Source organism: Cyprinodon tularosa, unplaced genomic scaffold (genome assembly GCF_016077235.1).
Source record: "Cyprinodon tularosa strain WSP-4 unplaced genomic scaffold, ASM1607723v1 ctg85, whole genome shotgun sequence".
Taxonomy (NCBI): Eukaryota; Metazoa; Chordata; class Actinopteri; order Cyprinodontiformes; family Cyprinodontidae; genus Cyprinodon; species Cyprinodon tularosa.
Genome location: NW_024039618.1, coordinates 942,256 through 966,837, shown reverse-complemented (window position 1 = coordinate 966,837; position 24,582 = coordinate 942,256). Strand labels below are relative to the sequence as shown.

The 24,582-nt window shown below is 37.6% G+C and overlaps 1 protein-coding gene across 2 annotated transcripts; it reads left to right on the top strand.

The window, feature by feature from the left end:
- The first annotated feature begins 56 nt into the window (after window positions 1-56).
- Window positions 57-22,658, top strand: mst1 (macrophage stimulating 1). Of its 2 annotated transcripts, XM_038272967.1 has the most exons (18): window positions 59-271; window positions 634-778; window positions 2,800-2,915; window positions 2,997-3,111; window positions 4,338-4,474; window positions 4,739-4,859; window positions 5,804-5,922; window positions 7,367-7,541; window positions 9,791-9,921; window positions 10,087-10,189; window positions 10,304-10,440; window positions 10,529-10,561; window positions 10,652-10,766; window positions 10,856-10,933; window positions 12,730-12,876; window positions 12,987-13,093; window positions 16,858-16,997; window positions 20,159-22,658. In XM_038272967.1, exons 1-18 carry the CDS (start codon window positions 223-225, stop codon window positions 20,318-20,320), a joined length of 2,130 nt encoding a protein of 709 aa, XP_038128895.1. In that variant the 5' UTR covers window positions 59-222; the 3' UTR covers window positions 20,321-22,658. The 2 variants fall into 2 exon arrangements, with proteins under 2 accessions (XP_038128897.1, XP_038128895.1); XM_038272969.1 differs by lacking the exons at window positions 12,987-13,093; window positions 16,858-16,997 and having other exon boundaries at window positions 57-271; window positions 20,159-20,295.
- Window positions 22,659-24,582: the final 1,924 nt, after the last annotated feature.

Here is a 24,582-nt window from a genome sequence, read left to right as displayed (position 1 = left end):
TGGTTATTAATGATTAATGTCTCTATTGATTAGCTGTGTTTGGGGGATTAAGGCCACTGTTTGTTTTAGAGTTTAGTGCTTTGGTCTTGACTGTTTTGGCTGTCTCTCGACTTCAGCTTTCTGACTTAGTGTGGGGATTTTAACAACTGGTAAACAAGTTCAAATTAAATAAATTCAGACTCAGAGGCTTTCCTGAAGTGTAATCTTCCTCAGAAACGAAAGATGATGCTAATCCTTCTCTGTATTCTCCTAACTACTGGAGGGACAACAGGTAAGTGTCTGATTTTCCTTTACTTAGACGTAGTTAAGACTTTTAAAGGTTTAAATGTTATTTTCTTTTAGAGACACTTAAAATTTAATTCAAAGGGAGCAGATATTATTTAGAAACAACACAAATCAAAAGATGTGGCAAATTATTTACATTAATAAGTTAGTTTTGAGTTATTTGCTGTCTGGATATATGATAAAAGTTACTAAAGAGTCTTGGTCCAAAGGTTATATGTGTGCAGGACCATGCCTGAATGTTCCTGGTGGTGCCACTGATCTACCACTGGGCATGACTATGAACTGAGAGAGAAGTTATTGTTAAAGTCACATTTGCAATATGTTTGTGGTTCTGTCTTACATGAACAGGACACCGCAGTCCTCTGAATGATTACCAGCGCTCAGAGGGCAGAGAGCTCGTTCCGACCACATGGAACCTAGCTCGGATGCAGATGTTGCCAGGTTTGAGCCTGGAGGAATGTGCAAGCCGCTGCTTGAACTCCTTGGACTGCAGGTAAAACTGTACTTTTTGATATGTGTGAAGTGCCATGTATGGCAGAAAAAAACCATTACATCCATCTACACGCACCATACCTTCTGTGAAACATGGTGGTGGTGGCATCATCCTTTGGGAATGCCTAAAAAGAGAAAGGGCTCAGTCTGCACATGCTTTGATGCATGAAGGAAGTTCACTTTCAAGCTTTTTCTACCCTAAACATGGAACCTGAGCTACAAAGGAATATGATTTTTTTTCAAAGCATAATTATGTTTCAGAATCTGTGGCAAAAATTGAAAAGTGATTTTCACAGACTCTTTCCATTTAGGCTCCTTGAGCTCGTGCTGCTATGTTGCAAAGAAAAATTAAAAGTGTCGAAGAGACACTCACTTAAGGCAGTTCTTTTCAGTTTTGGATAGAAGGCAGAAAAGGTTGATATTTGTTTACCCTATGGAAATAGCCCATTTAATACATTCATGATAGTGGTTGCAAAGTAATAAACTGCTAAATAAATTTGGTGGATTTTAAAAGTAATTGATGCTGTAAAAAGAAATCAATAAAATCCTACCGTTTACAAGAAATTACAGCGTTAAATCCAAACATGTGCTCCAAAAACATCTGTTAAATCAGCAGAAGTACCTTCCTACTTAACTGTACAAAACGTTTTTACACTTCATAAACAAGAGTAACTTTAGAAAAAGGTTCAAATGTAACAGGTAATGTATGTTTTTTAATGAAATCATCTTTATTGTTTCATTGAAATTGTACATTCCATCAACATTTGTCTTTTGGTAATTTAGAATTTATCCAATTATGCTTGGGAAGCAGTAAATAGCTTATATCAACTGGGAAGCTTGGCATAAAAAAATTAAATATGGTGCATCGTTCACATTAGCATTTAAACAGACATATTTTGAATTTGCTTTGTATTTTCTAGTTGGATTATCTAAAAACTAGTCTAAACACGCAAACACAGCCTGCAGCCTACAGCCAAACCTTAAAGCTGTCCTTTTCCAGGTTAATTTTATCTTCTGCTGTCACTTTAAACATCTTAATTGCTGCCCAAAGAGAGGAGAAACTCCATCCACGCACAACCCCTTCCCCGCCGTGTTAGATGGGATGAATCATGATGCCAATTCAGCAGGAGACCTCCTATCTTTATCTTGTCAGGGTCGGAACTTTGATCAGTTAAGCTCCTAAATGATGAAACAACATGAAACTTACTTCTACAGATGAATACACTATGAACCTCCCACAAAAGAAATCCACCTTTTCTCAAATATTGTAAATTACTTTATGTCAGTTTAGATCTGTCATCTCTTCACTGCTCGCAGCTTAAACAAAATCCTCCTGCTTGTCTCTTAATAGGAGTTAGAGATATGAATATAAAATTCCAGTTCTTGTTTCATTCCACTGAACTCCTGTTGATTACATATTCTTAACAGTTTTTCCTGAATCATATTTAAAGCACCCCATAATCAGGCAAACGAACAAATAGTCACATCAAAAACCAGTGACTTTTAGATGTCCTGAGGTTTGGTCAGAAAGCTAGAGGGGATCAAGTCTTCTCTGTTGCAGATCCAAAAACAGACATTTATTGATCCATACAAGGGCTGCTACAATCTAGAGACTTCTAAACTAGTCTAATTTTAAAGATTCACTTCAACTCTTTGACTTTTGAATGAAATATATCTAGACATCTTAACTATTTTTAATTTTTACTTTCTTTGAATTATATTTTATACACAAAATATATTAAACATATTTTCAACAAAAGAATTATGTCTTCTCGAGTGTTTCCTTTTTTTAACATTTCAATAGATGTATTGTTCTTGCTTTGCGGCCCCCAGTGCAAGCTTTTTAGAAAGTGCTATATAGATAAAGTTGGCATCAAAAGAAAGAAAAATAATCATCAGACACATATTGCAGTTTTCCATTACATGCATAACTAGGTGATTATTTGGTTGCAGACTTCATACCTTTATTTTATTAAAAGCTGGATTCATTGCCAAAAACATGAAAATATTTCTCATTTCCAGAGCTTTCAACTATGAGACCCGTCCGATTGGTACTTGTAAACACCTGCCCTGGGTGGCTGACGGAAGCAACGCAGAAGTCAAGAGAAACGTCAACTGTGATCTTTATGAAAAGAAAGGTGAAAGATCACTGGTGCATATCATTATCCATGTCCTCTTTATAGTATTAGACTCTTTGAAATCCCTCTTTTTTTTTGCAGTCTATGTAAGAAAGTGCATTGTAGGCAAAGGGGAAGACTACAGAGGTAAAGTTTTCACCACAAAGAGTGGGCTCACCTGTCAACAGTGGTGGTCCAAGTTTCCTCATGATCACAGGTAAGACTATATGCATTGTTTTTCATGTGGAAATATGGAAATATCTAAAGGGTCATTAAATTGTTTAAAAATAAATTAAAGGGTAATCTTTTCAAGAAATACAGAAAAAAATCTGATAAAGATTCAGATAAATAGTTAAGTCTTTCAACCTTAATAATTAAATATTAATCATTTTATTAAACCTAAATTAAATTTTTTGGAGCCCTATGGGTTAGAATGCACATGTAAGACACAGACCAAACCTAAAAACATTGTTATACCGTAGAAGATACAGACATCCTTTAAAGAAAAATATGCACATGAAAATATCATATTTAGTATTTAGAGGGAGAGCAGTCTGTGCCAGAGCTTCTGTGAAATGAATTTATGGTCTATCTGACTGTCATCAGGAGTCCAGATCTGTCCTCACGGCAATCAGTTGGCAGATTGGCAGAAGCTTCAAATGTGTGACAGCATTATGATGCACTAAAGTAGAAGTCACAGGAACTATTGATATTTTCAAATTATTAATATTTAACATAAAGAGGTAACTAAACGTCTTAAAACTACTACCTGCTAGAGAAGCAACAGATTACACATTTGCTTGCTCATTGAAATACAACAATAATAAAAATCCAAAATATGTCCCTTAAATTTCACATAGAAAATTCCGATTTCTGTCTGCAGCATTTAAAAATATTGCAGAAATCAATGTCTTTCAATCTGAAATAGAAAACACATTTTGAAGAGGATGCTGAGTGATTCCCATTTGGAAAAATGCATTGTATGTAAAACCAGAAACAGCTAAAATCTTTAGAGACAACAATGATAGGAGAAGAGCTTGTCATGTTTTTACTTTCTTATCTAATCTAGGAAGCAGTTCAGGAGCAATCTGGCCCCTAATCTGACATTATAAAAATGATGTAAAGATGAAAATAAATACATGACAAAATAAATGAAATGATCAGATCACACAGTTTAAACATTTCAATCTTTGTTTTTGTCACTTCATGTGCTGATCATCATGGGAAATCCAGATTTTGCAATGCCATGTCAGTGCCAAATCTCTATAGATTTAGTAGAACAAATATTACAGTGACTCAGACAGCTCTGTGGGTTTTACTCTCTCAGTCCAAGTTCTCCTCTTCAGTTCATACAGCCTCAGGGAGCGTGCCATGTGAATGTAACCACCCACACATCATGTGGGTCAGCCTGTCACTCATTTAAAAGGTCCCTGTTTGTCTCAGGTGGACTCCCACCCCTACCAATGGTCTGGAGCTGAACTACTGCAGGAACCCAGATGGGGACCGTATCGGTCCTTGGTGCTACACCACCGACCCTGAGCGACGCTACGAGAGCTGCAACATCCCCCAGTGTAAAGATGGTAAACTACAAAAAAAACTCTTTACAACATCTCATTTAATTAAGCATATCATTTACTTTTAAGAACAGAGAACATTATTGTAAAGTTCTGTTTGCACATTTGAGCAACTTTTTTTAAAGAAGTATTGTTATGTTTACAGATGTAAGAGTTTAATTTTTAACTAGCAACAAATGTGGTACTGATTTTCTTCTTTTTTGTGTAATGTGTTTTTTGGAATATCTGAGATGCATAAAGCATAGCTTAGTTGGTGCCTTCTGTCTGCAGAGGTCTGCATCACCTGCAACGGAGAAGACTACAGAGGGCAGGTGGATCACACTGTGAGTGGCAAGGAGTGTCAGAGATGGGACCAGCAGTACCCTCATCAACACATCTACCAGCCTGAAAAGTACATGTTCATGCATACCTGCTCTGCTTTTATTGTCCTAAAGTAATGGAGCTGCTTGGTGGCTTTGCTGCAATACATCTCTTCCTCCAGCTGTAGGAAGGTTGTGTGATCAACCATAAAGCTATTTCATCAGATTTTTTTCAGTAAAAAATTGCCAAGCTTGCTTTAGATGTTGCTTGATAACTACACAGCAATATTTTATGGTTAGTGTTTCCATTTCTTATGCTATTTTGTTGTAGATACTTAAATCAGGAAAAATGCTTAGAGATGAGCTTCCAAATGTGATTGACTCAGATGACAAAAGGCATAAGTCAACTGATTGAGAAATCCTTTTGTTTTCTATAAAGTTGCATTAAAATGTTTACTCTTATGCAACAAGGTAGTTTTTCTTTTTTTTTTTTTTACCTTAAATGTATAATGCCAGATGGCGGACATTATAATTAACTGTATTTACCTAAACTACTACTATTGGTACCCAAAAATGTTGATAGATCACATGAAGCTTGACCCATTTTAGAATATCTGCCTACTATAGTCTAATAATGATCAGAGTATAGAAAAAAGTTGTATTTAATCAAAAATCTTCCATTCATTTCTTTTCTTTTTCTGAGCTACTAAAAGTGGGTTACTATTCCTAACCCTAACCTAGAAACCTATGAGTCTAAACAAGTATTAAAATGGAAAAGACAAGTGAACATGCAATTCTGGTAAGGGACTTTAGATCTTCATAGGTCTTTGTTAGAATATAGCTGCTTAACTAAACATTGCAGTATCCATAGTCAGCAACATTTTACAGTAATTATGACAATCAATGCAGTACAAGTATATCCTGCCACCACACACTGGGAAGAGACAGCTAAAGATAAACACGTTTATTGTAGAGATGCCAATTATAGTGAGGACATAAATTCAACCTCTTTAACGTTTGGGTTTTAATGTTTCAGGTACCCTGACAAGAGTTTGGATGATAACTACTGCCGTAACCCTGATGCATCTCCGGTGCCGTGGTGTTACACCACAGACCCTGAGACAGAGAGAGAAAAATGTGACATCAGTAGATGCAGTAAGACTTTTTTTTTTTCTTCCAAAAATGCAAATATTGTTGTTGGTTTTTTTTTTTTTTTTTTTTTTTTGGCTCTAATCAAATAATTTTAGGTCACATAATGGGAAAAGGATTGGACAAAGTAAGAAACATTCACATATAGTTTGACTGTAGATTTAGTGAATTTTACTTTATATTCAGGTTTGATGATTTCTTCGTTTGATTAGGGTCTATTAAGTTCATCCCTGAGAGTCAATATGGACCTCGGCTGTGTTATCAAGTCTCAGTAATTAAAACACCTTGTGTTTTAATTACTGCTGAGTGTGTTTTAATTAATTGTTGAGCAGGTTTACTCCCTACACAACATTTCAGAGTTGGTTCCAATGTTACTTTCAGGTTCATTAAAAATAATGGATCAGAACAAAATAGGTGTTTGTCCAAGATTTTTTATTTGATCACTATCTATGCTCTTTAGGTTCAGAGAGGGGTAATTATATCAAATTTCCTTTACTGTTTGTGCAGCTTGCTGCAAGTAACATATTTTTTTCTTTCTTTTTCTGCTGTTTATTTTGATTTATCAATGAAGAGCAAAGACTTTCCAATATGTAAGACAGAGACAGTAGATTATTGTTACTAAAGCTTGAATCAAGTGTTTTCCCCAAGCTTTTAGAAAGGGCTTAAATGGGTCAAGGATAACATGGGCCTTTTACAGTGATGAAATAGACCAAAGGTGCAACAAAAAGCTAGAAAAGAGCCCCATCTTGTGGCCAGATCCCTGACAAAACCATTTCACGCAAATGTTTGAATAAGATATTTGAAATCATTTATTTGTATTGTTTATTTAAGGTTTCATTCTTTCCCAGTTTCGACCTTTGTCATTTTCTCTGAACTTTAGTGGGCCAATTCTATTATATTTATGTAAACAACTAAACACTCACTTTATTGCTGGCACCTAGTCTGTTTTCATATCAGTGTAGTGAGAATTATGACTTTTTATTTCAGTTAATATAGATGAATGTATTTTTTACACGAGATGGTGGTTTAAAGTTAAGTTTCTCAGTAAAATAAAATGCCATGTGTGACCAATAGAATTGAAATTCTGATAAAAAAAATTTTTTTAAAGTGCTAGGTTAGGAGCTACTCACCTTTTTAAAGAAACTGCTGTCTTTACAGTTTTATAAATCCTTCCAAAAGGAAAGTTATTACTGGAGATGTTGAGTGTGACAGAGTGATGTATCCAAGCATATCATAGAAAGTTGAGTGGAAGGAAAAACTGGGGCATCAAATAAACTGTCAACATAAGAATAATTGCAGACTTGAGATCAGTGTGGACAGAAATAACACTTAAGAACTTTTGTAATAGACAAAATGTGGAAATCTGCAAAAGCTGCATTCCTTAAATTAAGACAGTACTGAGCCAGAAACTACATTATGATATGTCTAATTTGGTTTTTCCAATATGCAGCTGAAGTCCGTGTGGAGAAGAGGCAGCGCTCCAGCTTCACCACCAACTGCTTCCGAGGCCGAGGGGAAGATTATCGTGGCAAAGTCAACGAGACAACGTCTGGAATTCCCTGTCAGAGATGGGACTCCCAACAACCTCATGCACATCCCTTTATCCCAGACATATATGAGTGCAAGTAAGCAGTGTTGCTTTTCATGCAGGGTGTGAACAAGCTCTGCATGCATATGAATATTAATGTTGAGGTGCTGCTGCCGGGAAAAAAATTTGCAATCTTATTTCTCTGTCAACAGCTGACAGTAAATGATAGATCATCAGCAATTCCAGAGTGTAACATCGGTTGCCCTCAGAGCAGCATGTATGCTTGTCTGCTACGTTTAGTTAATTCATCATCCAGGGTTAATTTGCATCAATTTATTAAAAATGTTGTTCTTTTTTTTATTCCAATGGGAAATTAAATAATCTATCAATATGGTTAGAATGGGGCTTTTACGTGATTAGTCAACACAAAGTAATGCATTATTGTAAGCGTGGAAGCAAAATGTTACATACCGGTAATTTAAATGAAAATCAAAAAATGTCTCATGTATTTAGGTTCAGCCCCCCCGAATCTCAGTTTTGGCAGCAATTTCAGCTTCATTTCATATTGGAATACGTCTCTACTAGTTTTTCCTCATGACAGACTGATATTTCAGCCCATTCTTATCGCTACAACCATGGACATAATTTGGGGGGGAAGACAAGGGGGACATGTCCCCTGCATTTGTTCAAACATCGGTTTTGGTCCCCTGCACTTTTTACTGTCCAAAAACAATGTTACATTACACAGACATTCATCGAGCACTAGGACCAAGCGAGAAGCTTGCTTTACAAACATCTGATCCCCACTGAATTAGGTCTGTGATTGGATTGTCAGACACCCTGAAGTTGGTTATATTAAAAAATACTTGCTTCCCCTCCACTTCTAAAATCTAAATTTCATCCATGGCTACAACAGATTGGATGCCCTAGCATGTTTTGCTATTCCTAGAATTTACTGATTGATTGACTATATTGATCTCAGAGTGGAGGAATTTACTCGTTACATCAGCTCAAATCGTCAAAAAGTGAAGAAGAATGTGCCAAAGGAAGAAAAAGGTGCATGGGATATACAGTATATACATTATATACAGTGTGTCCACATATGACTGCTTTTTTTGTTTGTTTGTTTTGGATTATTATACAGGGTTATTGCACAGGGTGTTAACATGGGTATTTATATAAAACAGACATTTTAGCAATATGCTCTGATGTAAACCATTACATATTAAGGCAACATGTTGAAATCAGCCAAGTCAACTTTAGTCATGAGCACTTTCCCAGCGTTACAACTGACAAAGGTGATGAACAGTAATAAGCAAAAGCAATAGAAAATGAAAAGATAACATTTAGCAGAATTATGATTTAATGAATGTGGAGGCCTGTCTAATGAACAGTATACTGAGCTGACCCCTTAAGCTTCCACCACTCCTTTGCCAAATCAAGGAAGAGCCAGTTAGCTAATCTCGGTTGACAGATGGAGCAATGCCATTGTAAAAGTTCAAAGGTAGGGTGGGTTATCCCTTTTGACGCATTCATAAAGAATAAAGAAGCATAAAGGCCAAAAAGTTGAATTCTGTTATCATCTGTCCACTGAGTCTTTCACCACATGTTAGCTTTCTTCTAAAATTGGCTTGCTTGTGCCATCTAGTATAGGCCAGACCTGTGGAGTACTGACCAGAATGTGTTTTCCACCTGAGCTGTGAAACTTTGCAGCTCTTCCAGAGTTACCACAGGCCACCTAGCTACTTGTCCTATTAGTTCTTTCTTCCCACAGCCTCTCATTTTAGCAGATAGTCAAATATTGGTTGATTTGTAGTTTTACAATATTTAGAAATGTTCATGTTTCTTTTTAGGATGTTTTGGATAACGTTTCATAATCTAAGCATTCATAAAGCTTCTTAAAAACTTCATCCCTCACCTCTCTGATGTTTTTCAGTCTTGAGATAATGTTTATTTACCCAGGTTCTCTAACAACGTTAAACTTAAACTCACAACTTAGCAGATTCACACAGATTAAACATATAAATGGATTCCTAAAGCAAAGTGCATGGCCTGGGTTTAAATTATATAATTGAAAAGGGGGATTAATATAAATAAATGTCACACTTAACACTTTTTTCACATTTTTAATAAGTGTTTTTCATTTGTCTTTTCAAATCACTAGCGTGCCATACTTAAGAACTTCACAGTTGTGACATTAAAATTTTAGATTTTTAAGAGAGGGGAACACTTTCCGCATGGCACTGTGTAACTTCAGAGTAATGTCTCTATCTGTAAATAAGTCCTATTGTGTGAAAGGCATGCCAGTCACTGTATTAAACGTATTCAGGGTTTCTTATCATCTAGGGGTTTAGAGGAGAACTACTGCCGTAACCCAGATGGTTCAGAGGCCCCCTGGTGCTTCACTTCAATACCAGAGATGAGGACTGCCCTTTGCCTACAGATTAAGCGCTGTGCTGATGACATTGAGGCCGAGGGTAAGTTATATTGATTCGGATTTTGATAAAATTTTAATTAAAAAGAATAATAAGGTATTTTTTTTAAGAATTGAATTTAACCCAGACAGGAAGGTTTCAAAACATCCCTTATCTTTTATTAAAATTTCATTGTATTTATGAAAATAAGCTCTTTTAAACCATCAGACTGCTACCATGAAAATGGAAGAAACTACAGAGGTGTTGTCCGCAAAACTCGCAAAGGCATCACCTGTCAGAAATGGAATGTGAACACACCTCATCTGACCAAGTATGGTGATGTTTTTAACAAAGAGTCCAGATTGAAAGAAACTCTTTTCTTCTCTTACAATCCTAATCAAGAGCTTATATGATTTCAAATACCTGCATTTGTGTGATCTTTTAGGATAAACCCACGGACACATCCGGATGCCAACCTGACGGAGAACTATTGTCGTAACCCAGATGGGGACCAGCACGGACCCTGGTGTTACACCACTGACCCAAAAACTGAGTTTGATTACTGCGCCATTAAACAATGTGGTACATGACCCTTTTTTGTGCATTAGGACAAGGAATTTAGACCTCTTATTTTTTTGTTTTAAATGGTTCTATTGTTGCTTTCACACAGCTGGAGAAAAAGTGTCCTTGACGGAAACAGTAGGTTAGTACGCAAATGAATGAGGAGAAAAAACGTCCAGAGGACTCCATAGTTTGCTTCTGCAGTCACATTGTTATCTTTTTGTGAACACAGAGAAGGTGGAGTTCAGTGAGTGCGGGAAGAGAGACGACCGTCCCCAGCCAACCAGGTTGCGTATCGTGAATGGAATCCCTGGGAACTCGCCTTGGACTGTGAGCCTCAGAGACAGGTCAGGCTGACAGCTGACGGCGTTTGGTGATGAACTATCAAAACAGTCTCTGCTGCGCCATGAATAACCTTTGACCTCTTTGTGTGCAGGAAAGGAAACCACTTCTGTGGAGGATCTCTGGTGAATCCCAGATGGGTGATCAGCACAAAGCAGTGCTTCTCCTCCTGGTAGTTAATTTAAAAACTAAACCCCAAGTAAACTTTTTGCCGATAGACTGTATAAATACGGCCTCACTTATGATATCTTTATGTCTTTATGACATTTTCATGTAAACTTGTTAAATTCTGCAATATTTGGCCTAAAGCTATTTTAATTATGACCTATAGGGGTTGAAGCATGGCTAGTGCAGTTGAATTTTCCTATTGGTTATAATGGTACATGCCTATATAATTCGGTACATATTTATGTCAAAACCCTGTTTAAGTATATTGGTCATTTTACTTGGAACTGAGATATGAGATTGCCCTCATCTCCTAGGTTATGGCATCTAATTTCCTGCTTTTTGGGCATTTGTTTCCTCCATTGTCCATTTATGGTGTCTGTAGGCATAGTAAAAATGAAATGGAAAGTCAAGTCCATTTTTATTCAACGATGCAAAAATTAACAGTTCATCTTTAGTTATCCTGTATATTGGGATGTTTTTAAAAACTGCAAATTATAAATATCAGTTTTTGCAGTTCTTGAAAAGATGATTGATTAAATCAATGTTGTGAAATAATTGGATGTCTCTTGACACATTTATAAATTTCATCTTTTCTTCTAAAAAGGATCACAAATTATTTGTTTAAGATGGGTAAAAGTGCCACATAATCTCACATAAAAGGTTTTACAAAATATGACCTGTAATTTTGTATATTTGCCTATGAGCCTATGAGATTTTAATGGTATGAGAAGCATGGATACAGTAATATATGACGGTTCAGCTTATTGTGGTCTTACAAGATCACTAATGATCTTTTAGATTTTTGTAAACAGGAAATAGACAATCTTCCTATTCCTCATCAAATAAAACATATTTTTATAGCGTTTCCTTAAACAAGAAATTTGTTTTTGTTATTTTAAGGCAAAATTACTTAGATAAACAAATTGCACATATAAAAAATGTGTTTACAAGTGATCCACTAAGATGGCATGTGCAATTGATAAATGGTGCAAAAGTAAAAAAAAAAATCTAACTGTGTTTATTTTGCCTGTATACACAATGATCATAGTAAGAGTGATAAAAAAATAACACATTTACTTTTCAGCATCACACCTTTTGCTTGTCATTGAGGTCATGCAGCTCTAATAAATATTTGTTACATATATTTACAAATTTTATTTTTTATTTTTTTATTTCAGTAAAAAAAAATAGATTTTCAATATAACAGCAAAAGAGAAGATTTTGAAAATAACTCACTGCATTTTTAGACAGCACTTTCTTTAGTAAAAAGATTGGTACTATTTTTTGTCTAAATCTCATAGTCTTGGTAAAAAAAACAAAAACAAAGGTTGTTTGAAAAATCTAAAGCAGGACATTATTTGATTTTTTTTTACTAGGGATGGACTTGCTGACAGACATTGCTTTCCACTTTCAGGGGTTAAAGCATCTTTTGGGGTCATATTTAATCTCTGTTTTAATCTCTGTAAGGATTGTTAATTTTTTCATTATATCTAATTGAATTTTTTTTTTATTTGAATTGTTTTTTTTTTATCTTACTTTATACTTTTTTCTTGTCAAGAGATGCAATTGTAAGTGAATTTCATTCAAAGTTTGTATAAAGATCAGTCATGCTGTTTCAAGGCTTGAAAGATTTTCTTTGCATACAACCTCACAAAATTCTAAGCAATTAATTAAATCAATCTATTGGCTTGATCTTTTCAACAGAGGAACTATCTTGTTTATCTGTCTATTATCATTAAAACAATATTGAAAAAATTTTGCTTTTTTGAAATGTACATTAATGTTATCTTGTTTTTACAGCTATGTGGACTTGCCAGGATACTCTGCCATGATGGGAACCCTTTTCCGTGATCCGCAGGAAGGAGAGCCTGGTGTGCAAACGATTCCTCTCACCAAGATTGTATGTGGACCTTCTGAGTCTCAGTTGGTCATGCTTCAATTGGAATAGTATGTACCATCCTGTATCACCAGCACCAGAATGCATCCTCACACACATCCCCTTGCACATTACAGCTACCGGAAATTCTCCTTTAACTCTGTTTTCTCTTTGTCCCAAGTCCGGCACAGTTCAATGAGCGTGTCTCTCAGATATGCCTCCCTCCTGAGCGCTACATAGTGCCTGAGCACACAAGATGTGAAATAGCTGGGTGGGGTGACACAGGAGGTAAGACAGAGCCTTGGGTGTGGAGGGTAAGGTTTAATTCTATGCAACTGTCAAAATATACAGCAAATAATTATGGCTTTAGAATGAAGTAATGTTTCAATCGAATGAGAGAGAGAGGGCAGGGGAGAATGCTCAAAAGGTTGCTTCACAAGGTGGTTGCATGCTGTAGACGCTCTGCTAGTTTGATTTTGACATTCTTTTTCAAAGAACTTCAGTAACTCTGTGGATCAACTTTCTTTTTTATCTGATTTTCTTTTTTTTTAACCACTGATGTTGGATGTTAAACTGCTGAAAAGACTTTTGCCAACATCATTTCACTTTTGGAAATTTGTCATGATCTTTAATCATTGCAATCATAGCAGTTTTTATTTTTTTTTTACACCTGAGAGCAGTTCATTAACATCTCAATATCTAAAATAATACTTCAACAACTTCTGCAACTCTCAGATGAGTTGAAAATGATGTACTGAGGATACAGAGCAGGAGCAAGGAGAAGAGAGGGAATGGGCACATTCAAGGCATTGCTTCCATCAATTGTTATGGGTAAATAAAGATCTTTTGCAAACAAACTCCAAGCCCGCACAAGGACCCAGCCAATATATCAAAAATGCAGTATTATGTTTTTACAGAAACGTGGCTGCAGAATCATATGCCCGACTTCAGTTTCTCTCTACCAGGCTCTCTGACTATACATGCAGGCATTCAAAGAAAGCTAGAAAAGCAAAGGAAGTGGGGGTGGTAGGGCTTGTGAACTACAGCGGGTATCATCCATGACATGTTACTGTGAAGTTTAAGCTCTGCATCTCAGACATTAAACTGCTGTCATTTAGTCTTCATCTATATCATCTACCCTGAGAGGTCACCAGTATTAATGTGGCAACTGTTTATATTCCACTTTCTGCCGTTTGCTACACTGTGTGTGATGTCATCACCTCTGTTGCTGCTAAACTACAGACAAAACAGCTTAAATGCATCCGTGATGATAACTGGGCATTTTCAGTATGCCTCCCTCTCTACTAAAAACCCAGCACTCTAACAGTTTGTCAGATGCTATACAGAGAAAACAGAACTTGTTTTATGAATATGTCAAGGACTCATACATCTCTCCCAAGACCTCTTGGAAACTCCCATCACAATCTTGTTTTCCTCTGCTCAGACTAAAAGTACCTTTATAAGAGCCAACCTGAAAGGACTGTAAGAAGATGGTCACAGGAAGCTGGAGAAGCCCTGCAATTACATTTTGAGGCTAAAGACTGGGATGTATATTGTCAGGAAAAAGGAGTGGACAGCACTATAACAACTGAGTGTGTGACTGACTATAAACTTTAGTGTAGATAGCACAATATCTACTAGAATAGCAAGGTGCCTCCCCAGTGATAAACCCTGGATCACTATGATGTAATGAAATTGCTAAACAAGAAAAGTAAAAGAAAGAGCCTTCAGGAATGGAGACGGGGAGTTATTAAGGACTATACAGAGGGATCTAAGGTCAAGATAAGAGAAGGCAAGGAGGCATACGGGAAAAAGCCGAAAAGCAAACTCTAGCAGAACAACATCAGAGATGTGCGGTCAGGGAGAAGAAGATCACAGACCTTCAGCAGAAGGAGGATCAGACAGATGGAAGTCTCAACCGAGCAAATGAATTAAACATATTCTTCAAGAGGTTTGGTGTAGGAAACATTTCTGCATCCTTCTCTCCTGCCCACAGTCCAACAGACATCACACCTTCCTTTGACCTAAAGCTTCCCTCCAAAATCTCAAATGTTCCACCTTGCAGTGAATCCACTAATTTAAGTACAAGACAGTGCTGCTCCACCTCCCTTCCACATATATTTCTCCAGAAATCTAGTGTATAGGCAACTGGAGAGACTGAATAATAGTAAGGCACCAGGTCCAGATATTGTCTGTCCAAGAGTCCTTAAAGGGGTTATAGAATGCAAAACCAAGTTTACATGGTCATAGATGAATAACGATAGTTCAGTGGGTGAAATTGACGTACAGATAAGTTCAAACCCCATCGACACCTCCTTTATATGCAAATCTCGCAATTCCAAACCATAAAACGGGTGAATTCAAACAAAGCCCAGAGTTGCTGCTGGGCCACTGACTGGACCGGACCTCAGCAGAGATCCATGAGCAGAGGAGGGGGGCTGGGGTCGGTAAGGCAGGCGGGGGGAAGCACAGTGCCGCCGGTGTCCAGGCTACCATTACCGAGTCAGCTTCGATCGCTCCGTCCCCTACTGGCTCCCTGCCCCCATCCGTCGGGGTTCGCAGACCGACCTGACATCCCACATCACAAAGAGCTGAGACAGACTTCTGTTGGTCCACCTGAGCAAACAAACAAGCAGTTATCAGGACCACCTGCAGTTTGCCAAGAAGGTGGAGTTGAAGATGACATCCTAAGCCTCCTTCAGCAAACTAACTTTCATTAAAAGTAGGCAGAAAGTGCTGTGAGGATCATGTCCTTTTATCTCCTTTCTTCAGTGTATCTTACATCACTCAGTGTGATTCACTTTATCAAAAACTCCAGAGAATTCAGGTGGGGGCATCAAGAAGCAGAGGTCGGACATGTAAAGTCAACAAGTCATCTCTATGCCATGTGTTTGCTCTGTCAAACCACTGAGCCAGGTGAGTCCAATTTAATTCACTTGGACTCACGTACTTCAGTGGATGGACAAAACTAACAAAAATGGTATAGAGATAAGTTGTTTACTCCACATCTCAGTCAAAACGTACCTGCATCAAAGGCTACCTGGCAAACAGACCTTCTTTAGAGCTTTTCAAAATGACAATGTCTGACAAAAAATAGAAATGAAAAGAAACAATAAAAAGACATTCATGATGTTTGATGTTTAGGTGAATGCTGACCCTACAGTTCATAGGTCACTATTGGCTGCCCTTCCTATGACTCAGTACCCTTGAAGTAGCCTTTAGCCTGTTAGTGACCCCTGATCTAGAAGGGACAAGAAGGGACAGAGCAGACTGTATTTTAAGGAACCTTAGGTCCTTTGCAAGATGATGCGTGTCTTCTGTAGGATATCCAGCAGATGATGATACCTCTTTTTTCTAGCTTTTTTATTGTCATTACACTGTCACAGTACAGAGCAACGAAATTAACTCTCTGCATTTAACCCATCCCCTTGGAGAGCAATGGGCTGCCCGGGGAGCAGTGTGGGACCCAGAGTGTCAGTCCATGGGAGTGGGGCTTGAAATCAGAACCTCTGGATTCCAAGCGCAATGCCCTAACCATTAAGCCACACTTCTGCTGAGCTCCCCTCTAGTCTACCATCATCTGCTGGGGTAACAGCATCAGAGCAAATGATTTAAAGAAGCCTAATAAGCTGATAAAGAAGGCCAGCTCTGTTCTGGGAATTCCTCTAGAATTGCTGGAGATGATTTCGAAAAGAAGAATTCCTCATTAAATGAAGAACACAAGGGGGACAGTTGTGAGCATTATCTCTAGAAGACATTTAAAAAACAACCAGATTTTCAGTCAAAGGCTTCTCTAGATCCAGGCCAAGACAAACTGCTACATATGATTCTTCCCTTTGACGGGTATTAACATCTACAGCAACTTTTTGAAACAATTTTCAACAATATATAATTTCTCTGGGATCAGTAAAGTTTTTTTTTATTGAATTGAACTGAAACAGATGGCGCTGATATCTTACAAACAATTCCACATCTTTCCTTGTTCCTTATATACAACCCTCCCTGAGTATACCATTTACTGTAGCCTTCTTGTCTTGTCACGGTTTTCTCAGGGACTGGAGATGAGACTGTCCTTAACGTTGCACATGTGCCAGTTATCAGTAACACTGAATGCAACAAATACTACAGAGGTCGCGTCCGAGAAAATGAGATGTGCACAAACTCTTTCCAAGCTGGAGTCGGTGCCTGTGAGGTAGGTTTCTATAGGGGACCTGTAGATGATTGGATTTTTTTTCCTTTGTGTATTGTATTGTCTTTTTTATGTATTCATAAATAAGGGGAAATTATACTCAGAATAAAGATAGTTTTCTAAAATCCTATAGGCATTAGGCTTGACCCCATGGAAGCTTGTAGACTTGCATTCTCGAAGATGCATTTACACTTCTTGTCCTAGTTTTAGTGTAGTTCATTATTATTTAATGTGATAGAATAACAATAATTAGGACATATTTCTTAGAAAGAAAAGACTCAAAGTTTTTCAACTTTACTGTACAAATATGAGTCCAGTGTGGCATGCATTGGTGTTCCAACCCCTTATACCTACCAATCTTCTGCTTGCTGTTTGACATGTAGCAGGCTTTTTTAAACATGATAGAATGGGCTTCAGTAAGTGACGTCAATATCATTTTTTTCTTGAGCCGGTATCCACTATTTGTAGCAAAGAACTTAACTGTACATAATCCTGAAAACACTATAATAAATCGTGAAATAAAGCGGTAGCAGCTTAAAACTGTGAGGGCTTCACTTCTTTAGCAAAGTCAGAAAAACTAGTCAGGCTTAATGGGATGATGGTAGAAATGAAATCCAGTATTGTATCACAATATCTGTTGCAGAAATAAAACAAATACTTTAGAAGTTACATGAGATTTATTTGTGTTAACCAGTCACATTAAAGGAGAATTCCGGTTTTTAACACTTTTAGCCCATTTTCTGTAGTGTCCAGGATGAAATCGAATGATCGACACCAAAATTTTGACAATTGGTCCTGTCTCTGCTATTTGGCTCATGCAGAATCCACCCCTGGCTGCTTCAGAATGGCTTCAATAGTGCATGTCCGATAATATCCTTAAAACAACCTTAAACCGACGTCGAGGTGCTAACGTCTCTGTTAAACACTTTAAAAAACTCTGAAAATGGAATACGAAAGGTGGATTCTTGATTCTCGACGTCCCAGTACACAGAGTGAAGCGAAAAGACTACAACTGTGTAAACAGGCCCCATTTCCGTTTCCGGTGGCAGGGGAATATTGACTATTCCAACAGAACTCAATGGGATTTACAAAATGCTAAATAAAACACTACAGGAACGTTTTTTCTTTACGAAACTTTTTTTGGAACGTCATTGAACAACGCTGACGACCCGGTGAGTAGCATATTTTTAAAAAAGAACGTTTAAGGTTGTTTTAAGGACATTATCGGACATGCACTATGGAAGCCATTCTGAAGCAGCCAGGGGTGGATTCTAAATGAGCCAAAAAGCAGAGACAGGACCAATTGTCAAAATTTTGGTGTCGATCATTCGATTTCATCCTGGACACTACAGAAAATGGGCTAAAAGTGTTAAAAACCGGAATTCTCCTTTAAAATCCAGGAAGACACATTGGACAACAGAAATAAAAAATAACCAAAACAAGTTTAACTACATGAAAAGTGATTTTTATGTGTTTGATGAGTAAGATAGTTAGAGTTTCTTTAATATTTCAGCACTAGTCTTCCACGGTTGTTGGTATAATTCTGGCAATTAACTGCCATTTCTCCCTGCTTGCTTCTGAGTTACATTTTTTTGAAGCATCAAAAGCAATGTGACTGACAAAAAAAAAAGAGAGAGAGCTTGTTGATATTTTTAAATTTCATCTTTGTGTCCATGTTTGTCACTTCCATCTCTGTTTAGAAATACTCCCAAAAGCACCACTGTTTTTGGTGGAATAGCCACATGTGGCTCAAGAGCCGTATGCTTGAAACTTCTTAGATCACTGGGTAATTTGGTCCCAGGTCAGATGGGATGGAAGGTAAATGAGATAAACCCTACTTTTAATTTGCATTACTACTTATAAAGTGGGAACATTTGATTTTGCCCACTTCCTCTCCAAGTCGCTTCTTACACATAGTCAGGGTCAGATTTAGGAGATTTTGGGCCCTAGGCAAAGACAGGCAGGGGCCCTCTGAATTAAGAAGACATAAATTATTTGTTCTACATTTTGTCCCTCTCTTCTTTTACCTTTTCTTGTTGTTTTCCTCTTTATGTTTTGTACTCAGCTGACTTTTCATGCTGTCTCAAAAGGAATGAAAGATTTTTACCAATCACTAAGCTCACTTAGCAGATTGCTCCTTCCTGTGTTTCTAAAAAGGCAAAAGCAAAAGTAAACAACACAGTCCTTGTTTTCACTGTAGAAAAGCTATGATCTACTTATCTGTTCTCCATTTTTCATTTGTATGAAATAATAGCTGCATGAATAATGACAGCAGACAAGATAGAGGAGGGCAGGAGGCAGGGTTACCAATCTACCTGCTCTGGAGAGCAGAGTACGGTGCTTTTATATGTTGTCGCCAAAGTCTCCGGTAGCAGAAAAAAGTCAGGAAAAAAAAAGTACTAGAGGGGTCTTAAAGGTGGCTGTATATAGCGACAAAAGCGCTAAATTGGCAACACTGCTCTTCACATAGTTTGTTTTCCAATGGTTTGCTGCTCTGTGTTTGGATATTTCTGAACATGTGCAGCAAATGGACTGATCCAATGTGGTGGACACGGGAGGGGGGGCTGAGACACACTTAAGATTATAGGCTTTCTGATGGCATTTTAGTGAAAGGGTTTATATCAAAAACATAATTAATTTGCACAAATAAGGAATAGTTGTATTAGCCATACATGTAAACAGAGTTTTATGGGGCCCCCAGGAACTTGGGGCCCTAGGCAACTGCCTAGTATTGCCTAATGGTAAATCCGCCCCTGCACACAGTCCTACTTTTGTTTCACAAAACTTGGAAAATAAGAAAACAAAACTTATGTAAGTTTGCTTAACTCTAGATGCAAAATATGCTACTATATTTTGTAAAATGACACTAAATGTAGTTCTCCAAATATAAAAGTGTCCCTTTGACAAGAAGTAATGCATGTGAACTGCCGGGTATTAAATCCCCTCTTAAAGAAAAAAAAAAAACTCCTATGTTGATTTATCCTGCTTTGAGGAGAGAACATACAGCTATTTATAAGGTCCTATAAATCAAACACATCCACCATATGGCTAATGTAAGTGAACTGGCAAGATGTGACTGCAAGATGTTTCCCACCTCGGCACTGACACTCAGTCATAACAGAGACAAATAATGACTCCAGAGTGTTGTTGCTGTGTGTCTGCAGAGAGACTACGGCGGCCCTCTGGCGTGTCAGAATGCCGACTGCTGGGTGCTAGAGGGCGTGATCATCCCCATGAGGCGCTGTGGACACCCGGGACAGCCCAACATTTTCATCCGTGTGTCTGTGTATGTTGACTGGATCAAGAAGGTCATGGAGATGGCTTAGCTGTCTGATAAGGAACTGAATGAATGCTTTAACATTCAAAAGACATGAACATTTGTATCCAGTTAAAGATTAAAACTAACTGTTTAGTTGGGATTCATCTACAGGGTTGCATAGCTATACTACAGTGTCAATAGAAAGCCAGCTCAAAATACATGTATCTTACTGTAATTTTTTTAGGTACTTTTGTTTGCAAAGTTTTTAGAATTAATTCATCCAGAAAATTGTGTGTTTGTTTTTGGATATATATCACATTATGTTCTCCTTTTGTTTGATGTATTATCATGATGCAGTGCCTGCATTTTATTTTTGTCTCAGAAATCAACCCAAATATTAAGTTAGAGGAGCAGATTGATTTTCCCATTTTTAGATCCAGTGGTCAGTTTTGTTGTCATTAATAATGCAAGCTGATCATAACTTATTTCTCTGCCTCAATGCATTTACAGTATTCTGTGTAGCTATACCTTTACTGAAGGAGGCTGGGATGTACCAAGTTTTTATCAAATAAAAAAAAAAGATCAGATAAAAGTGCAAAGGTATAGACCAATACCCAATTACACATTAGAGAAGCAGCAAAAAAATATCTGGCTTTCTGAGTTTAAAGTTCAACCTTTGGATGCTTTGTTTGTTTTTTCCCTGTCCTCCAACTCTAGAATGTGAACTCCAGACTTTAAATTGATGAATATTACTTCCCAGATTTTATTTTACGTCAATTTAAAATTCTGACTCCTGCTGTAATAAATACTCTTCCTGATCATATCTAATGAATTTTGAAATTAGCTAAGATGTCAAACAAAAAGGTTTTTTTTAATAGAGTGTGGTGCCTTGTAAAGATTTTGTCCCATAAGAGGCAAAATATTTCAGTATGTTTTATTCTAACAATTTTTAAATAGACTAACACAAACGAGCACACTCAGTTTGTGAAACTTTTTTGCAATCAAATATGTGAAATTTCAGCTTGTGTCTGTATTCAGCATGCCTGACTCAATACTTTGTAGAACCAACTTTGAATGCAATCACAACTGGAACAATCATTTAGGAGACTCTTGTAGACTGGGACATCAAGAAACTGAAATTTGTCCGCACTCTTCTTGGCAAACTATTTCATGCTCCATCAGACTCGATGATGCAAGTTTGTGAGTTTTATTTGCGTGGATCACCACAGTCTAAGTTTTATTATATACAATTATCTTTGTATTTAAACCATTTAATTGTTTCTCTGGCTTAAGGTTTCGGGATTGTTGTTTTGCTGAGATGAAAATCTCTGCACAAAGTTGAACTATTTAACAGGTTCCAAAAAGTTTTTATCCGGGACTGTCCTGTATTTAGCTTGATCTTTTTTCCCAAAGGTAATAATCCCCACAGACTGGCGGTGCCACAACATAATTTACTGCAGGGATGGAGTTAGTTCTTTGCCACATCATTTATTTTGCTAAAGTCACCTTACAGTACAACATCTGAGGCCTTCACAGAACAGCTGTACTTATACAATTTTTATTTAGGAATATTATGGTCTCCAACTTAAAAGCGCAAAGTATAAATATCTATCATCGTTATAAAAAAGGGGAAAAAATACAGGAGTTGTAAATACCTTTGCTAGGCACTGTATATAAGGATAATTTTCCAATCTGAGAAGGAGATTCTAAAACTTTGATTTATTGCAGATTTAAAAATCTGAAAATTCTCCCTCTGTCAGTACTTCCTTTACTACACAATTGTACACCTCCCCTGTTTCGCATTGGCATTGAGTGGGAGCTCCAAAATACATTCTTTGCCCCCAGCCTCTAAAAAGAAATCCCTCCTCTGCCTGTCTTTTGATGCCTGCCCCCACCTCCAAAGACATGCCTTTGTGCCTTATGCAGAACTGTATGCACTGCACATTCTTTCTAGTTCTATAGGAGGATTTTTGTTACCCGGTCCTGATGAGCCCACGGAATTCAGCTTAAATAAACCTCAAGATCAAGGTCTGACCAAATCTCTGACTGCAGAGGGCTCCCTCAATATCTTGTTCGTTTTGGCATCAACGTTTTACCTGTGCAAACAATTGTGTTATTTCTGCAAAAGCAGAAACTAACAGAGACAGATTGTGGATGTTGATGGGTGATTTATCTTCACTTTGTCTTAGTAATACATAAAGACGATGACAGGTCCAGTTCATAAATGAGTGCAGGTTCTACGCAGCAGTTGCAGAGGCTTCTGGTAACCCTGACTAAAATGATGATAAGTGCTGTCACAAAAATATGCAAATGTTTTTCTTGTTACTCTGTTTTGTGCAACTTATGGCAATAAGAAGCAGAGTTATTTTTGGTGAAATAAACGCTTTACCGTATTAATGTCTGAATGCATGTCATGTTGTGTAATATTGTGGTTTCGCTGGATATTCATTCTGGTTATTTCTGAATTACATCATGAAACTGTCCCTGCAAACGGTTCCTACTGAGCGTAAAGCTGCATCCTTTGTAATGTTCAGCTTCATATCCTGGGCTCTTGCCAGCGGACTCACCTGACATGACTCCACTAGTGGTCCAGCCTTAGTCGCCACTGGAATGTGTGCTTCAAGCCCTTTTCATCTGAATTTATCACTTTGTATAAACTTGTTGCAGCATGAAGCACATAGGCAAGAATTAAAGGGTGGATTTAAGGTTTAGTGATGCTTCAGATAGCAAGATGTAGGTTAAAAAAATCACGATTCAATAAGTAAATAAAATATGCTGTATAAAACTATTCTAAAAGTGCAAAGTGTGGCACACATTTATTCTCTTTGTTTGATTATATTAATTTAAAATAAAAGGCAGCTAATTGCTTCATAAAGTCGCCCAATTATTTCTCCTGTGTTCCAAAAAAAAAGGTTAAAAGACAATCCACTGGACTTTGTGTCCAAGTTTGAAGACATTTCGCTTCCCATGCAGGAAGCTTTTTCAATTCAAAATGTCAGGAATTAGGGTTGAGTTCAAGGTTTTATACAGTGGCCCACCTGTGTTATTAACTCAGTAAAAATCGAGCTGAATTCTTTAGGCTTCAAAGGTTTTCTTACAGAACATGGATGACCAGATACCGACACGAAGACAGAGGAACAACAAACAGGTTGAAAGGAGAATTAAGTTTTTAAACAATATATAAGGCTGTACATCTTAAAGAGAACCTTTCAGTTATGAAAATATAAACAGTGTGGTACAACTGCAAGCCTGCATGAAAACCCAGTTTAGTTGACAGACCAGAGAGGGAATAGAACTAATCAGAGGCAGCCAGGAGAAGTTGCACAGATTTACAACTCAGTTGATATTACAGTTATATATTTTTTCGCCCTCCAAAGTTAAGGTTTGTGTTAAAGCCTGGTTAACAGAGAACAACTGGTGAAAGAGAGACATCTTGTTTTTTGCCACAAAACATCTGGGAGGTTTAAGAAAGCACGTAGAAGGTGCTTTGGTCTTTTCTTTTGGTCAGATTTCCAGGTTAAAACACGGTAGTAACACCATGCTGTGGGGATGCTTTTCTTGAACGGAGTCAGAAAGGCAGATGAGGGTTGATGGAGACGTGGAGGGAGCTAATTGAGAGCAAAGATTTGGGCTTGAATACACATACATGCCAAACATCAGTTTTCAGTTTTTGAGAAAAAAAAAAATAAATCACACCAAATGTTTGTCTTTTTCCTTCCAGTTCATGCACTGCCAACGTAAGGTGCCAGGTATGTCCCCCCTGAAACCCAATATGTGGCAGGACGCCAAAAACCCTTGAACATTTCTGCAAAAACATGTTTCCAACAGGCCAAAAAAAAAAACTAAAAACAAAACAAAAGCAGTTTGTAGGCCAACAGATAAGGTTCCCATAAAGCCCTTTGATGCAGCAGCCCTTTATGACTTACAAGGTTAGTGATACTGAGTATCTCTGGCCATGTAGGTGGGGAGATAACAGCAGGGAAAGTGAGTGAAACTCTCTGTTTGAAACAGTGCAGACAGAGAGCTCTCACTATGAAGAAAACTGAACTTTTTCCCTCCCTCTTTTTTTTTGTTGGGGGGACTTCCCAGCCTCCCCCACTTATTCTTTCCCATTTTTTTTCCTGTGGAACCCCGGAACCAGACCCTCTAGTCTAGTAATACCCCTGTCTTCTCCCCCCTCTCTCAAGTGGGTGGTCCACGGAACAGCTCTCGGGGCGGGATCCTCTGTTTTCAACCCTCCTACCCCCCGTCCTTTCTTGAAACATGCTTTAATAGAGAAAGTATGCAATGCATACTGCTCTGCTGCAACCCCCCACTATAATGCATCTG

Bases quoted from the DNA above. Each gene is read 5' to 3' on its own strand.
- mst1 (XM_038272967.1), top strand. From the start codon at position 223: ATGATGCTAATCCTTCTCTGTATTCTCCTAACTACTGGAGGGACAACA. The intron at 272-633 runs GTAAGTGTCTGA...TTACATGAACAG, and splicing joins AACTACTGGAGGGACAACAG to GACACCGCAGTCCTCTGAAT. The intron at 9,922-10,086 runs GTAAGTTATATT...TTAAACCATCAG, and splicing joins TGATGACATTGAGGCCGAGG to ACTGCTACCATGAAAATGGA.